The sequence below is a fragment of the Hirundo rustica genome, chromosome 27 (assembly GCF_015227805.2).
Source record: "Hirundo rustica isolate bHirRus1 chromosome 27, bHirRus1.pri.v3, whole genome shotgun sequence".
NCBI classification, from domain to species: domain Eukaryota; kingdom Metazoa; phylum Chordata; class Aves; order Passeriformes; family Hirundinidae; genus Hirundo; species Hirundo rustica.
The window spans coordinates 134,129-150,359 of record NC_053476.1 but is presented as its reverse complement, the minus strand read 5'-3'; the positions used below and the strand labels follow the sequence as shown (position 1 = coordinate 150,359).

The window sequence follows — 16,231 nt, the reverse complement described above, 5'->3', positions numbered from 1 at the left end:
TAACTCCAGTTCTGTGATGTACTTAGCAACAGTTTTATTAGCATGTTGAGAATTCATGTTTGAGGATAATCATGTCCTCCTTGGAGGGAAGTGGTCCTGCACAGTGGTGGTCCCCAACAGGTGTCATAGGTCATGGGAAGAACCATTTAATAAATAAGAATTTTAAAACTTAGAATTGAATTTCGCAGCTGCCGCAGAATGTGCCAGGACTTCATGCCAGATACATGAAAATTGTTTGGATGCTTCTGTGTGCAACATTACTTCAAAGGTGTTGTCTGGCTGCTAGAGCACAGAAATAGCTGTCACATCTCAGTCCTATTTCTGCTACTGAGCTGAGGGTTAGGATGAGTCACATGACCCTTCTGTCCAGTTTGCCATCAGTAAAATAAAAATACTGTATTTCCAACTAGAGAGAACTCTTGAGGCATAATGGAAGCCACGCAAATCCTGTTGCAAATCTGCTTACCCATCTCATAGAATGGAGGTTATCTGTGAACATCTGCGAGTAGATTAACTTCTTGTGGTAAAAAGTCCAGAGTGATTCAGGAATTTCATTATCAGCAGTAATACTGAGCTTTTAGAAAAGTCCAGTTAAGAAGCAGATTGTAATTCTCATACTTGTGTGGTGCTTGAAATAAGAGTATGTTAATTAAAACCTAATGCAGTAGCACTGGACCAGAGTAACTGTAAAACCACTTGACAGTTTCACTTTGGTGTAAACCTGTGTGGAGTCAGGACTAACCTTTAGTGGAACTAAGGATTTATTCTTTGTCTTTGAAATCTCTTGGTCTGCTACAGAATTCAGAGGAACTTGGGTAATCCCAGCTTGAGGTAATGAAGCATGTCTATCTCCATGTCTCCATTTAGACAGCAAGAGAATTTTGCAGTGCATGTTGCTGTAAGCCTGTGTTGGAGACTCTGGCTAGGTATCTGGAATTCCTAAAGCTCCCTTTCAGTATGAGGAATTGGAGAGCACAAATGGAGACTGCCCAGTTTGAGTTGTGGAGTGATGGATCATCCCACCTTGGGGAGGCTGTGGAAATGCACAAGTCATGGGATGAAGGAGATGGTATGGGGGGCTGAGTCAGCTTGGTGGTGTTCTAGATGATCTGGTGGGAGCTATTAGCCGAAAGTTGTTTCCTTTGAAGTTTCACCCATTGGAGCTTCACTGTGGGCTTTCCAGGGGCTCTGGCAACAGGAGAAATGACTAACCAGCTCCTGTGAGTGGCCAGATTTTAAATTCTTGCCTCTTGAGTAGGAGTCTTCAGAGTGCCTGCTGCTGTTGAATCCAGTTCTCAATATGGAGGCATTATTGTGCATAGGTAGGTCACAGACTTTGAAGCAGCAGTTGATAGGTGAATCACAAGGGAAAAAAGCATGCCAGCTTATCTTGGAGAGAAATTCCTTGTGGAGGTGGAAGTATGTGCTGTTCTTGTGCTTGTAATTTGGGTAAACACTATAGTGACTATTAGCTTGTTTCAGATGACCCACGTATTTCGAATTTTTGCTTAGCCGCATCACCAATTGCCTTGACAGGACGCAGTGGCACATTGGATGGCTGGAAGGGAGAGCAGAGAAGTGCAGTAGTATCGCAAAATGGTCTGTGCTAGAAAAGTCAGATAACTTCTGGAATAAAATTCATAAGCCCTTCCTGCGTAAACTATTGCATGTTTGTTATTCCCCACTGCTACTTCACTGGCAATATACTCATGTTAACGTTCTTTGCTTACTTTGTGTGTTTTTCCAAAATTCACGTTCATTCCTTTAATTCCTTTTGTGTCATGTCCACTTAAAAATGGTATGCTAAATTAAGTACTGAACATTTAACCCAAGTCAGTTTCTGAGTTAAATATAAACAGTCAGGAATGATAAAATACAAATTTGAAGCTTTTTTTTACACACACTCACTGTCTGTTAGCTGAGGGGAGAAACTCAGATGTATGGTTTCTCACATCCATGCCTAAAGTTATTGCTATAAGCAGTTGATGCCTAATTTCACACATAGCCTTGTGTTATCTGGATAATCAGGAAAATTTTCCTTTCTCTTGACTCACTACATGAGAAGAGGTGCAGCTGAGCACTAGGTTGCGTTCCTGGAACATCCTAGATATTGCATCTTTGTTGCTTTGAGTACAGCACGTTCTAGTGAGCAGTTTGAGTTTCCGTAGCCAGAATGCCTCAAAATAAGACTTTTTGCCAACTTTGCCAACTTCAGCTCTTGTCTGTAAAGGTCTAATCCTTTAGAGTAAGAAAAGTGTCAATGAAAGGTCCTCTCAGTTGTAAGCAGGAGAAAGGGAAAGTTGTGCATTTGATCCATTGCATGGGTCAAAACATGTCTACAAATAATTAATTATGTATTTGTTCACAAATCAATACATGTGACGGTGAAATTGCTGGATACCTGTAGACAATGACAAGTTGTTCTGTTCCACTTTCATAATGAAGAAGCTAGTTCTTTCGCACCCTTTCTACTACTGCACTGCGTTGAATTTTACTACATCATCAGTGTAGATTCTAGAGGAAAGTTTAAAATAAAGAAAAAAAAAAAGTGGTTTTTTTTTGTTGTTCAAGAATCTGACCAGCATCAAACTCCTCTTTTGTTGATGCAAGAAATCGTTTTGATTACAGCTGGTAGAGCTAACAATTTCCCACTCAGGGTAATCAGTACAGGTACTTCTAATACTGGAAGTAAGAAAAATATTGTGGGTTTTTTACTAGGCATTTTTCCATCTGCTTGCACCCCAGAACATTACATTCAGGTACAAACTGAGTGGATTTCTTGTACTGGATAAGATAAACTTGTATTTCTGCAAAAAATTTTAGTATCATTTCTAGCTATAAGTGGCCCCATCAGTTAGTTCTCCAGGTGATCCCAGAATAGAGGGGACTTGCAGAAGAATTGTCTTGTGTAAGCCACTGGCGTTCCATTTCAGTTGTAATGTTCCTGGAAAGTTCAAATGTGGCATTTTTGGAACAGCTGCTCCTGTCATTTTCTATCCATCTGCAAAATGGAGGCAGTGAGATTTAAGCAAATGTGGAGACAGCTTTCACTTTCATCTTCATCGTGTCAGAACCCCTGTGTGAGACCAGCAAATGCTCTTTTGGAGAAATGCTCCTGTACCTCACAAAGTTCTCGCCTGGAGGTTGATTGGTGCCTCAGATGTGCTGTTGGCATTGAAGTTCCTGAGAGAATGGAAAGATTTTGGAGGGCAGCATTTGTGCAGTTTATAAACAAGTTTCTTTCTTTCATGGGTGGAAGGATTCACTCTCTTATTGCCACTTGCCATAAAATTTTACGATTTTTTTTTAGCAGCAAGACTTTCATGTGGATGTAGCTAAGGTTAGTGTTGGTGCTTCTTTTAAGTCCTGTTGGCCCAGGAGTAAATTCCTGGAATAACCGAGAGTTGTACCTATAACATTTGTGAGCCGTCGCATTGGGTAGTGAGGAGCTTTTTGCTTTGCTTAAAAGAAACTGTTGCTGAAGAGATGAGGTGGAGCATTTTTCTGGTCCTGAGCTATTTGTGTGTTCCCTTGAAGGGATAATGGTATGGCTTAAAGAATGTAAACCTGCAAATTTTTCTTAAGGGAATCCTAAATGTTTAGCTTCTTGAGCTATTCAGGTGTTGGGTTTTTTGGGTTGGTTTGTTTGTTTTGGGTTTTTTGTTTTGTTATTGGTTGGTTGGTTGGTTTGGTTTTGTTGAAGCAATTGAGCATATCATTTTAGGAGAAACAAATTTGATATTTAACACTCACAGTGAACACTGAAGGTCAGCTTTTACTTTCAGCACATGGCTACTTGGGAATTCGGGTTAGTAATAGCTAGATTATGTCACAATTTGATAGTGGTGTTTGTCTGTTAAATAGGGCAGGGAGAACTGATCTGTTTAAAAATTACCTACTGTGGGGTTTCTCTGGGGTGTTAAGCCTTCTCCCGCACTCCACCACCTGAGTCTTTGCTCAAATGCATAGTAAAAAATGGTTTTTCTTTGAGGAGTGATTGGTGGGAAGTGGTTACTGTGAAGTTAAAAATGCTAAAATAGAATGCACCTTGGGGAAAGATGCTCACGAGTTATTAATGGAGAACTGGCTCTATCATGTCATTCTTCCTGTTATACATTCCATCATTAATTGTGAATCTTGTTTTTACATCTTTGTCAAATTTGTCTTCATTTCTTAAGTTAGATCGGTAGGAGGATACTTTTGTGTCAGGATAAAACACAGTGACTTTGCATGATTCACTTTTTCCTTTTAAAACCGGTTTTATTAGGGATCTTAAATAATTTTCAAACTACTTGGATATGTAAAAATGCAGATGTGTATCCAGCAGAGCCTGCAAAAATGCAGCAGACTCCTGAGGTACCTGGTTACAATTTTAATCTGTTCTGGCCTCTTGAGTTTCTGCTTTGGCCTGGTGGGAGCAGCTGCTCTGCGGGCAGGTCACACATGGGTCCATAAAATAGCCAAGTGGAAAAGGTTGTATTATGGGTACCAGTTGTACTGTGTTTGTACTGCTGATAATGCAAGTTTCACTTGTTCACTTTCCTCGTGTTAAAAAAAGCATAAAATTACACATTTAAATCAGTGGTACAGCTGGCATCTGATAACAGTAATAGCTGGCTTGCCTGATAAAGATGCGTCTGAATTATTAGCTCAGGGTCAAGCAGATGCTTGCCTAGAGAGCTGAGCTTGGAACTCCTGCTACTCAACAAATCAGGTTTTCTTCCTCAAGCCTTAGGCTTCTCTAAATGCCACCTTGGCTGTTTTATGGACGTGGGCAAATACACCAGTTAGGATATGAACGGATGCAGAAATATTCCAAATGCTGGATCATTATCCTGAGAAGAAACTGTTGAACAATCCAGCTGTCCTGCTGCAAGTGGTTTCTGAAGCCTCTCAGTGCCCCATCATCCTGTGTCTGGGAGTTTGACCCATGCTGCTGTAACCATAGTTATCCCAGAGACTGAGTGTTTGTTAAGATGGGTCTGCCTTGTGGGGAAATCGTTTCTAACAGTCTTTGCTTGCTTTTCGTTAGGGTCCATTAAATAGTGAGTCTTCCAACCAGAGCTTGTGCAGCGTGGGCTCTCTGAGCGATAAAGAATTGGAGGTAAGCTGGCACAACTGCTCGGGGTAGTCAGGTTAAGGGTGAACATGATCCATCTCAAAGCGTGGAAGGAATTGTGTGAGAGTCAGTGACAGTCATCTTAGTTTGGAGAGTGAAAGGGATCAGGGAAGTATTTAGCTTGACCCTGCTGGCTTTTGACCTCTCTGAGAAGCTCTTCCTTGAAGCTTCCCACCATTCCAGGCAGGTTTTACCCAATCCAAAATACAGCATTCACAAAGCTCAGCTTGGGAAACTGTTTTCAGTTCATTGGAATACATTTTTGGAAACACATAAAAAGCCAGGTAGCAGTAATGGAAAAGTTTGCAGAATCTATCAAATATGTGAGTTTGCCTAAGTCTATACAAAGCAGAGCATTTTGTGGGTTGCTCTGTGGAAGAGTGGGAAGGTGAAAATTGATGCTATGTCCCCAGTTAGTCTCAGTTCTTTAGGATTAACTATTTCAAAATGATCATTAAAGCAGCAAAATGAATTGTAATTGGATTTTTATTCTAAAATTCTGTGTTACTAAACCAAAATCTCAAATTTAACTGTTTTCTTTATATATTTCTTACAAACTCCCCCCGTAGTTATCAGGTAAGTTTTGGATCATATTTCCCTCTATTATATGGTAGTACTGGTATGAGGGGCTTTTAAGAATCCAGTATCTTAAACTCCATAAAGTAAGTGAAGTTAATAGTGAAAATCTGAGTATTCATTCTTCTGATTGTTTTGTTTAATGAACTTTTATGGAGAGATATAAATTGACCAAGCTGACGTACTTGAATCTTCCATTCCTTGCTTTTTCGGTCTCGTAGCAGATAATGTTGTGTGTCATTTTTGTTATGTAAGTACTTGAATGGAAAAACAACTTAAACTGAATCTCATTAATAATCTCACAGCTCCATGGAGGCTGTAATGGAGCCTGTGGTGTTACAGTCACGCCAACGCTGTTCAGGAGCTGCTCTTCACACTGAGGAGGCAATGTCACTGACTTTTACACATACAGGGGCTGGAGCAGCAAGTCTCTAGGTAGCTTTGAAGTTTTCAGTCCTCTCATTCTAAAAAAGTACTTTGCAGACACAATAACCACCTTTGGCTTAACATCCCCTCCATCCTCTTACCAAAACAATACTGTCTGTGAGTGCCTAGCTGGTAACATGGGGCTGTAGATGTCCAACACCCACTGGGGACACAGCCTGGTTTAGATTCAACTTTATCGTTTTTATTCTGCTAAAGGAGGGAGATTGATTTCTGTGCTTAGTATATGTTAGTCTTTTCGTAGAGCTCTTTAAAGAGGGTAGTTGAGATTTGGGTTTCCAAAGGGCATGGAACTTAGGTTTACCACAGACTCTCTGGCCATGCCTTTCCCTCCCCCAGAGCTGTGTTTTGCACAGTGTTTTTCTCCCTGCCCCCAGGATGTAGTTCAGTGGTGGCTGCAGTGATTGGAAAACATACAGCTTGGGAATTATTTGGGGCGATTTGGGATAAGAGATGTTTTTAAAATTACGATGGTAATGGGAATGACAAAACATGTCTTTCCAGCAACCTCAGTGAGCTGCTTCCAGTAGTGCTTCCCACTGTCTTTGGCAGGTTTGGCCACATATGTGACCCTGGTGATGGGGAAGGCACTGTGCCAGGGTCTTCTCCCTTCTCACACGTTTAGGCTTGTTAGCCTTGTACAGACAGATAGGCATGACACTTCTGGAGCCCTCAGGCCTGTCAACTGTGCTCTGTGTTGTGCCTGTGCATAAATAAATTGATTGTGCATAAATCCAGTGATCAGCTGCCTATCAGGTTTGTGGGTGCTCACAGAAATGGCACATGCAGCTGACCCTTGATTTCAATGAGAGCAGGTGAGGAGCAAACAGAAGTGTAGTGAATTGCTGCAGCTGTAACAGCTTTGTCCTGGCTGCTGTCCTGGGATAGTTCTTGTAGCCATCTGCAGTGGACTTTGAGAAGAAGCGTTACCTGCAGACAAAGTGAATTGGCTCAAGGCAGCTGTGATTGGACTGCAAATTTGGATGTCAGCACTTAAACCTCTCATCATTATTCCCCTTTTACCAGTACTATGATCACATTGAAGGGCTTTACACAGGTTTTTATAAATGTCTGAGCTTGCTCTGCTAACTCTGTGGGGTCACCGGACAGTAGAGGCTGGCTTGCAGCAGCTGAAATAGAAAAAATAAACTTACCTCCTTGGTAACCACATTCTCTCCTGCAGCACATCTATGAAAAGGTAGCAATTATTTGAGAGCAGTTGTACCAACAATAGAAACAAATGCACCAGAGAAATGAAACGGCCACTAGGGATATGGAACAGATGATTGTGTTTGGGCATTTTCTTTAAATCTTGGCATAACTGCAGTAATGTTAATTTTGAAGTATTGTTTAACAGACTCCCGAGAAAAAGCAGAATGACCAGCGGAATAGGAAGAGGAAAGCAGAAGCCTACGAGACCAGTCAAGGTAATCCATGCTCCGAACCTGCCACAGAATTGCCGCATGCTTGGCAACTCGGGCCCAATGTGCACAGGCAGTGTCCTAGGAAACTAATGGCTCTTCTCAAGGGTGTGTCAGGCAGCTTGTTATAAACTACTCCATCATAGTGTATTCTCTTCTGGGAGCCTTGTTATCCTTATTGGCAGGAAAATACTTGGCTTATTTGCACAAACTCTTGCATTTTTATGGGACAGGCTGCCCAGAGGCTTCATATGCTGCTCTGAAGTGTTGTTTTGGTCCTGTGTCACTACATATACAGCAGCGCGACTTCAGAATACAGCCTGTACCCTTTTCCTTGCTTTCCAAGAAGTGTGCCTGCCTTGTTAGAGCAAGTTCTTGCCATGACAAATCAGGAACAAGCTGTGCCCAAGCAGGCAGTGCTGTCCTGGGTGCTGTGGAAAACCTGGCATCCTACTTCAATCCAACGTCAGATTTTTTAGCAAATGGGCAGAGGGGCAGGTTTTGATTTCTTTCTTTCTTCAACAAGAAAGTAATGAGAATTGTGTTGACAGAACTGCTTTGATAATATGATAGTAAGAAAAAAGGACTAGGTTTTAATGAGCTGATGTTAAGCCACTGCTAATTATCTCTCAAACTCTTACAGGAATGCTTGTGAGAGATCGAATATGCAGTAAGTTGTCTGGAGGAGTACAAGTACCCTTTGCTCTCTCCTTATCTTGAAAGAAATTTTGGAGAACCTATGCAACAGTCACGACCTTTAGTGTTTTCTAAGTACTTCAGCAAGTGCAAATGCTCTTTGATTGGATGTGACATGTTTGGAATTGAGAGTTAATTGAATTGTCAACTGTAGAGCCTCCCAAAAACAGCACAAGGGCTGTAACCCTGGAGCAGGTTTTTGTTGTGCAGGAACTTTGTTGTGATAGGTGTTGCACTGAACAGGAAGAGGAGTGTCAAAATGTAGGACATCTTTAGAATGGCATGGTAACTTCTCTTCTTAAAAGTACAACTTTTATTTTAATCCTTTGCTTTCCTTTTTAGGGAAAGGCACTCCTAGAGGACATAAAATTAGTGATTATTTTGAGGTAAGAATCTTTTCATTGACAAATTTGCCTTAATCCACATTTTACAAAATCTGTATCTAGAAGTTTGTTATGTGACGTGTTACTGATCCGTCATTGGGATCATGGATTGATGATGTCAGCCTGATATGGTCAGATCTGATTAGGCAGAGGATATGAGGAAGTTGATTTTTAAATTAACATTTAGTTGAACAGTTGATAGGGCTTTTTTTTCATATAAGTATAGATTTGAGGTTGATTTCCATTGGAACCTGTATGTCAGCTGAGGCTATCTCTAGGTTTGCAAGCAATTTTGATAAGGGCCCAGTGTTGCAAAAGAGCCCACCTTCACAATTCTGCTGATTGTAGGAGTGGGAAGTTGTTTACAGGGTTCTCTCTTAAAAAAACTTCCCATGGGAGGCTGGCACCATAGGGGCCAAACCCCTCCCCAAAACAGTGATGGATATTCTAAAAATCAGTACTCTTTTTGGTCTGCCTTATATCTGAAGTTCTTCTAGGTCTGCACAATCCAGAGCTGTAGCTTTTCTCTTAAATTTGTAAATTTTATGGAGTAACTCAGAGTCAGAAATTAGGTGCTTATTAGTGCTTACTTTGCTGGGTAAATTTTTTTATGAGCAGTACACTGTATGGGTTTCTGTACCAACTGGAGCAGTTCCCCAGTTCCTTACCTGTCCTGCCTCTTAACAGTGACTGGTGCAGGTGCTTCAGTGGAGATGAGCATTCTCTCCCGCTCCTGGGTGCACATCAGACACATCTCCTCCCAGGGAATGGGCTTCCTAATTTCAGAGAGTAAATAACAGATCTATGGCCAAGCGTGCAGGTTTATACCTTTATGTGTTACAAAGGAAAATGTACTTGGTGCAAATACAAGTGTTTGTCTTAGGTACTTCTGTTATTTTGATAACTCCGTGAACTGTTAAGGTTTTCCTCTTAATTTATGTAAATTATTCCCTGAAGCCTAAAAAAACCCGTTTCATTTTTAAGTTAAATATGTTTCTTTTGTCTGTGTTAAATTTGGTTAAATGTAGTATCTCTCTGGAATTTGTGATGATCAAATCTGTTTGTGTGCCCAGTTTGCTGGGGGCAGTGGCCCAGGAACCAGTCCCGGTAGAAGCGTACCGCCTGTCGCCAGATCCTCTCCACAGCATTCCCTGTCCAACCCCTTGCCGGTGAGTGTTCTTGGGGACACAGCTGGTCGCCTAGCATCGGTTAACTTGGTGGCCATACTTCAGACAGGTAATACAAGGTTCTGGACAGGGAAGTGTCTCTTGGTGAGTGATTTGGCTTGTTGTCCATTTTAAATCTGGAACTGGGTTCTGAGGGCAAAACCATGTCTAGGACCCTGGGACAGTGGCTAGTCCATCCATAGCTGATACGAATATCTGAGCTTAAATTGTACAGAATGAATGTTTCTAACATGTTGTGTGGATACAGAGGGATACCAGTCCTTAATAAAGGTGGAACTGACCCGTTAGTTACGCTGTATTCTATTGTAGCACATGAACTTCCCCATAGAGTTGGGAAATGTACATTCGTGCAGCACTAGATATTCTGATCTTGATTCGACCCCTTGTGTATCTTGAACATTGTGCCCTCCACAATTATTTTGGGAAGGCCTTCTACTTGTGTTTGTGTGCACATGACTTGCAAGGAGCATTAGCAAAAGCTTGCTGAGAAATGTGTGTACATGCACTGCTGGTGCTGGTTTTTTGTATGTAATTCCTCTTTACTTGCAGCATTTCTGCAAGGTCTGGATGTGAAGAAGTAGCCAATGTTTTTGAACCATTTTAGGACAGAGCAGCTAAAAAACACTGTTGAAACTAGCAAAGCAGTATTCAGAGACTCTGCTGCCTGAACTTTAGTTTTGACCATTGGCTTGGCCCCTCTTTAAAATTTTTCAGCATTTGTTGAGTGTCATGGAAGTGTGGAGACATTGTGGGAAAGGTTGGTATTTCCAAAGCCAAATGTGAAGTCTTTAGTGATTACTTATTCTGCAGAGACCTTTGCACAGTTCCTAAATGTACTGAACTAAACCCCAACACTGAACACTGCTCAGAATTCCATGTGTGGCTGGATTTCAGAAGCTTTGTAATACTGCTTGAAGGGAGAGCTTCGCGTATGCTTCTAGATACTTTTTAATGTTTCAAAAAATTAAACTAAATCTTTTTAATTGGATGGACTTGCATCCTATCATGTATCAATTCACTAACTCTCTTTAAAGAGTAGCTAATGAAGAAATAGCATCTCTGAATGTTGCAGATGTGTGAGGGATTAGGGAGAATTCTTTATTTCAGCAGGTTAGATAAGCCACAATGAGACAAGGGGGTTCTTCCTTTGGTTTTTTTCTTCTACGCTTGTATGTGTTGAGTGAGTAAAAGTTGAACAGTGTGTTTCTGGTGAATATTGATGTTGCAGTTAGTTTCAACCAGGGTAGTTTGTCTCTCTCCTTACACAGGTGCTTATTTTCTGTTCTTTACTCTTGTAGCTAAACCTGTGATGTTTGCTTATTCATAACAAGCTATTCTGGGCCTTTGCAAGATCTGTCATTTTCTCACAAAAATAATGTCAGTGGTTTGATCTAATCCCCCAAAAAATGGAAGGATGAGTGAAAATTGGAGGACATTGAGTGTCTTACCTTTTACCGGTGTCAGTGTGATCTTGGAAGGAAGCAGAGTGTTAAAATGCCTTTCATATGATACAAACCTCTTCCAGACGTGAGTTAATCTAGACTGTACTAGAAAATTTCTGCAGTCAGAACTTGCAGAGGAATTGTAATGGCCTCAGGATGTTACTACTTCTCTTCAAATCTCTTGGCTGATTTGAATTGCCTCATCTCTCTCATTTGATTAGAATGAGCTGCAGGTCTCGAGACTTTTGTGAGGCCACTCTCAGGCACGAGCATTCTTTTGGGGAAGGAAGCACACCCTTGATATTGGTAATGTTAACCAGAAAACAGGTTGCAATTTAGGTTTTTAAGAAAAACTGAAGCCTGACCTGACTGTTTGCTTTCTTGGAGGCATTTGCCTGTCCTGGAGCTACAGCTTGGAATGACATAGATGATTACCAAGATTGCCAAGTTTTAGCAGGGTGGCTTTGGAAACCAGGGCATTGAAATGCTGTAATCAGTGTAACTCAGATGATTCTTGTCGTTAAACCCAGTTCCTCCACCACAACTGGGAAACTAATCTACTACAGGAGAAAGGAGCTGGTCCTTAAGAGATGTAATAGACCTTTAAAGGATTTTGGGAATGAATTAGTACTTTGCTTCCCTTGCAGGAGATGGGCCCCAGGTATAGTGACAGAAGTGAGATTACCCTGATGTCTGGGTCCTAGACATGGTTAGGTTGCTGCCGTTTAGCACTTCTGACTTAGTTTACCAGAATAGCAATGTATCCCGAAATTGGCTGTTTGAAAATGAGTCCTTAAGAAATATTAAAAATATAATTGTGAATGCATTAACCAAAATCCCGGTGTAGATTTTTGGACCTGCGATCTATTTTGCCCCACTGACTCTGAAGCACATGAATACACAAAGGAAGAGGATATGTTAACGGACAAGGAATTCTGTCCTGTATGTTCATTAGTTAGGGGTTTTTTTCAGTTGTTAACTTTATTTCCTTGTTGCCCTCTGTCATTGGAACCATCACTGCAAGAGTCCTTTTAATCTATCAGATCCTCACCACGCTGCCTGCTCATTCCTGAGCTGCTGCTTCACTGACAACAGTTTTGGCAGAGTCAGAGAATCACTTTATTTAACTAAAAAAAAAAAAAAAAAAAAAAGTTCATTGTCTGTTTTTTGACTCTGTTGCAGCGGCGAGTGGAGCAGCCGCTGTATGGGGTAGATGGCAGCGTAGCCAAGGAGCCGCAGGAGGAACACTCTGCCCTGCCAACTCTGATGTCGGTGATGCTGGCGAAGCAGCGGCTAGAGAATGAGCAGCTGGCACAGAGGGGAGGTGGCCTCTGTTTTACTTTTGTCTCGGTGAGCAGCTCTGAAAGATTTGAATCCTAAGGCATGTGTCTAGTTAATGGATGGGGAGTTTGAAGCTTTTCTGCCCAAGTGCAGCCTCGTTTTTGCTGACCCCAGTCTGTCACCTTCTGGTAAGTTCATCTCCCTTGTGAAGAGTTCTAGGTCCCAGGCTTTGCTTGTTCAATAAAATGGTGTGAGTTTTAAGTTAACAGCTCAAAATCTTACGTAGATCAAAATTATATAATCTGAGAGGATAATCTGATAGATGCAGAAAAGCAAAAGATTGTAGTCTTGTGAGAAGTGTTTGGTTTGGCCTTGCTTAATCTCAGCTGCTGTGAATTATATCAGGCTTTTAAAAGCTTTGTCCTCAGCAGGTTGGGCCAGGCTTCTTGGGAGAAACTGACTCTGCTTTTACTGAACTGAATCTCTAAAGCATCCTTAAACCTGAACATGAAAGTGTGGTGCAGGCCAGGCTGCAGGTCCAGTGTGGAGATGAATGTATCTGCATGAGCACTGATGGTTGTGCTGAGGGACATGTAACAATACACAACTTTATTTTACAGGCCCAGCAAGGCAGCCCATCTTCTACCGGATCAGGGAACACAGAGCATTCTTGCACCTCCCAGAAACAGATTTCCATCCAGCACAAACAGTCACAGGTATAACTCACTGGACAACATAGCTCTTGGATGTAAGGTTGAAGCTTGATGCAGCTTGTCTGCTGTGCTAGAGGGTACCACTGGAAGTGGACATGATGTTTCAAGTGAGAAGAGCCAGTATTCCCACCTCCATCTGTAACTACCGAGTGAAGTTAATTGCTCTGAACTTTCTTCCTCATCCTGTAAAGAATGTTTTCAGTTGCTGCTGCTGGAGTTTGTCCAATCTGCTGCTGAGGCTTTTCTGTGTCAATGCTGTGGGCAGTTAGTTAGCTGTGTTTGATTGTGCTTGGGAGAGGAACACCTTAGCTCTGTTTCTGCTCTGTTGTATCCTCAAGTGTTCTTCCTCACTTTGGAAGTGAAGGTGAGAAGGAAACCTGAGTGATAGTTGTGAATGTCTCTGTTCAAGCGCTGGGTCTGTTCAAGCTGTGGGTCATGGGTGCATCCCACTGCTTGCAGTACAAATAGCCACAGTCTGGCTGGCAGCTCTTCAACCTCTGCAGAGTCCACTCATGGAATAGTTTGTCCTGTCAAGGTGCAACATGGTGTATTCCCGAAAGTTCTTCCCAGCAACTTCACTGGCCTGGAATCAAGAAGTGGAGTACCTCTTCTGAGTGCACTGCTATCTTTTTGGTACCTTTTAAATTACTGAGATTTTTTTTTTTAGCTGTGTCATCCTCTGTTACTTACCAGAGTGCCCAGCTTTATCAGCAATGCACCTGGTTTATTTCTTCTCCAAGCCTGCTTTTAATCTTCTTTGGATTTTCATCTCTGATCTCTCTGTGTTGTCCCTTGAGCGATTTTTAAACAATCATTTCTTCACACTGGCCTGTGTCAGAGATGATTTTGTTGCTGGGAAGGTCCATTCTCCATTAACCCCTGCAGGTGGTACAAGTTTTCTGTTCACCACGGACAGCAATCCCCCCTATGGACTCACTTGCTCAAGTGTGGGCTCTGTTACGTCACTAGGGTTGCATTTGTTGTCTGTGTTGTTAAAATGCTGGTCTGGGAAGATGCCTGTTTTCTGACAGTGCATGGAGAGGTCTGTATGTGAGAATGATGCCACAACTCAAGAACCTGCCAGGGATTATGTCAATCTCTGCTGTCCCAACACCCATACTTAAAACAGTGGTCCTGCCTGGAGGGAAACAAGGTGTTTTTATTTTCTTCTGTGCTTATCACGCCCACAAAAGTCCATGTTCTTAGCAGGACATTATATGAGCAAACTTCTTGCCAATGTTCAGCTTCATGATATTCCCCAGAGGTGCAGGTGGAGTATATATGTGCAGGAAAGAATCTAGGAAGATGTCTGGTGGCATGATGAAGACACGTACACATTCTTGGTTCTTCCCTTCCAAGCCTGTGTGGAGTTGATAGAGTTAAATAGATAAACTTTAGCAATTCCCAGCTTGAATCGCTTGTGGCAGTGCAGAAAGCAAATCAGCATGATGTGATTTCCCCAGCATTTTCAGTTAGTGCTGGGTCCCGAGTGCTCTGAGGTGACTTGGGGTGAAGTCACATGTACAAGTATGTTTCCTGACTTCATCTGACATAGAGCAAGCATGTCTGTGCACTTGCCTAAGTGAAAAAACACTCACTTACTAAAGAAACTTTCTGCTGTTTGGCCAGCAGCCTTCACCAGGTTCTCCACAGACATCCTGCACAGTGCCTCCCATGGCAAAGCTTTTCCTGCAGGCAAGGAAGCATGAACCAAGTTGAATCAGAGGTGCTGCCCAGGCTGCCTCTTTATCTTTTGGGATTTAGACCCATCTTGCTTGATGTGCCATGCTGGCAGGAGCTCTGTTTGAGTTTTCTCATACTGGGCATGTCAGAAAGCAACAGTCAGCCAGGTTTGTCTCTTACTTCATGGTGTTGGCTTCCAGGCAAGCTTGAAATTTGGAGAACAGTTATATAACAACTCCACAGGTAAGTCTCTGCAATCTCTTCTCAGAAATGGAATAGGTGGCTGCTAACCACAAGTGTGAAATCCGTGTGTGCAGTCCTGGAGAGTTTCCTCTGTGTTGACTTGGCTGTTTCAGATTCTGTGTTCATGTACATACTGACTCCTTCCTGTTTTTTTCCCCACCCTTTAACTGGAGTGCTGAATCTGAAATATTCAAAGAATATAGTGTATCTTCTGTTCCTGGGTATAACTCTTCAGTTCACTGCTTCACTGAAGGTATTTGAGATGTTCTGCACCCCATAAAACTTTCCAGTTAGTTTTCACTCAAAGAGCTATAAAGCTTCTGTCCCCAGTGGGTACTAAAGAATCAGTTTATCAGAAACAAAAGCTGTGCTCAATACTGTTGCTATCAATCTGTTATAATATTTTAAAATTAATACCTGTGTTTTTCTCTCAGGACCACTTTAGAGCTTATAGGTGTTGACTTTGTCTGCAGGTGGTTGTCTGTGCTCATGAAAGATCATAAATTTGATATTCCCGCTAAGGGCTAGGATTTGATGGGGGGCGTTTTTTTCTTAAGCCTTTTTTCTGTATAAGCTCTCCTGCATAGAGACCACTAAAGAGTGTGCAAAACTCAACTATAAATGTAAAATTCACAAAACACTGAGGGTATTTTAGGCTGTTGAGTTACCAGTTTGTGCTCTTCAGAGCTGCTGGCTCACTGCACCTCCTGTGTTGGAGGAGCCCACCATGCAACAGCAAAATGAATAATGGAGAATATTCTTCCCCTGAGTGTCAGGATGCAGGGCATCAGTTCTTCTGAGACCCAGCAGTTCAGATCAGAGGGATATTAGTGCTGACTATTTGAAACATTATCCATTTGTCTTAAACATGGTTTATGGTGATTTTTCCCTACAGTCTGACCTCACAATGGAAAAAATATCTGCACTAGAAAACAGTAAGAACTCTGACTTGGAGAAGAAGGAGGGGAGGATAGATGACTTATTAAGAGTAAGTATTTAAAGTGAGACAACTCTTGTAAAAGCTGCTATTTAGATACTTAGAA

General features: G+C 41.8%; 1 protein-coding gene across 1 annotated transcript in view; it reads left to right on the top strand.

Annotated features, from left to right (window-relative positions):
* The window catches only part of TLK2 (tousled like kinase 2), a 43,024-nt gene that overhangs the window by 5,630 nt on the left and 21,163 nt on the right, over nt 1-16,231 (top strand). Inside the window, 7 exon segments of the mRNA XM_058423654.1 lie at nt 5,033-5,104; nt 7,497-7,566; nt 8,599-8,642; nt 9,713-9,808; nt 12,451-12,618; nt 13,170-13,265; nt 16,084-16,176. Of these exon segments, the coding sequence (XP_058279637.1) occupies nt 5,033-5,104; nt 7,497-7,566; nt 8,599-8,642; nt 9,713-9,808; nt 12,451-12,618; nt 13,170-13,265; nt 16,084-16,176 (639 nt within the window).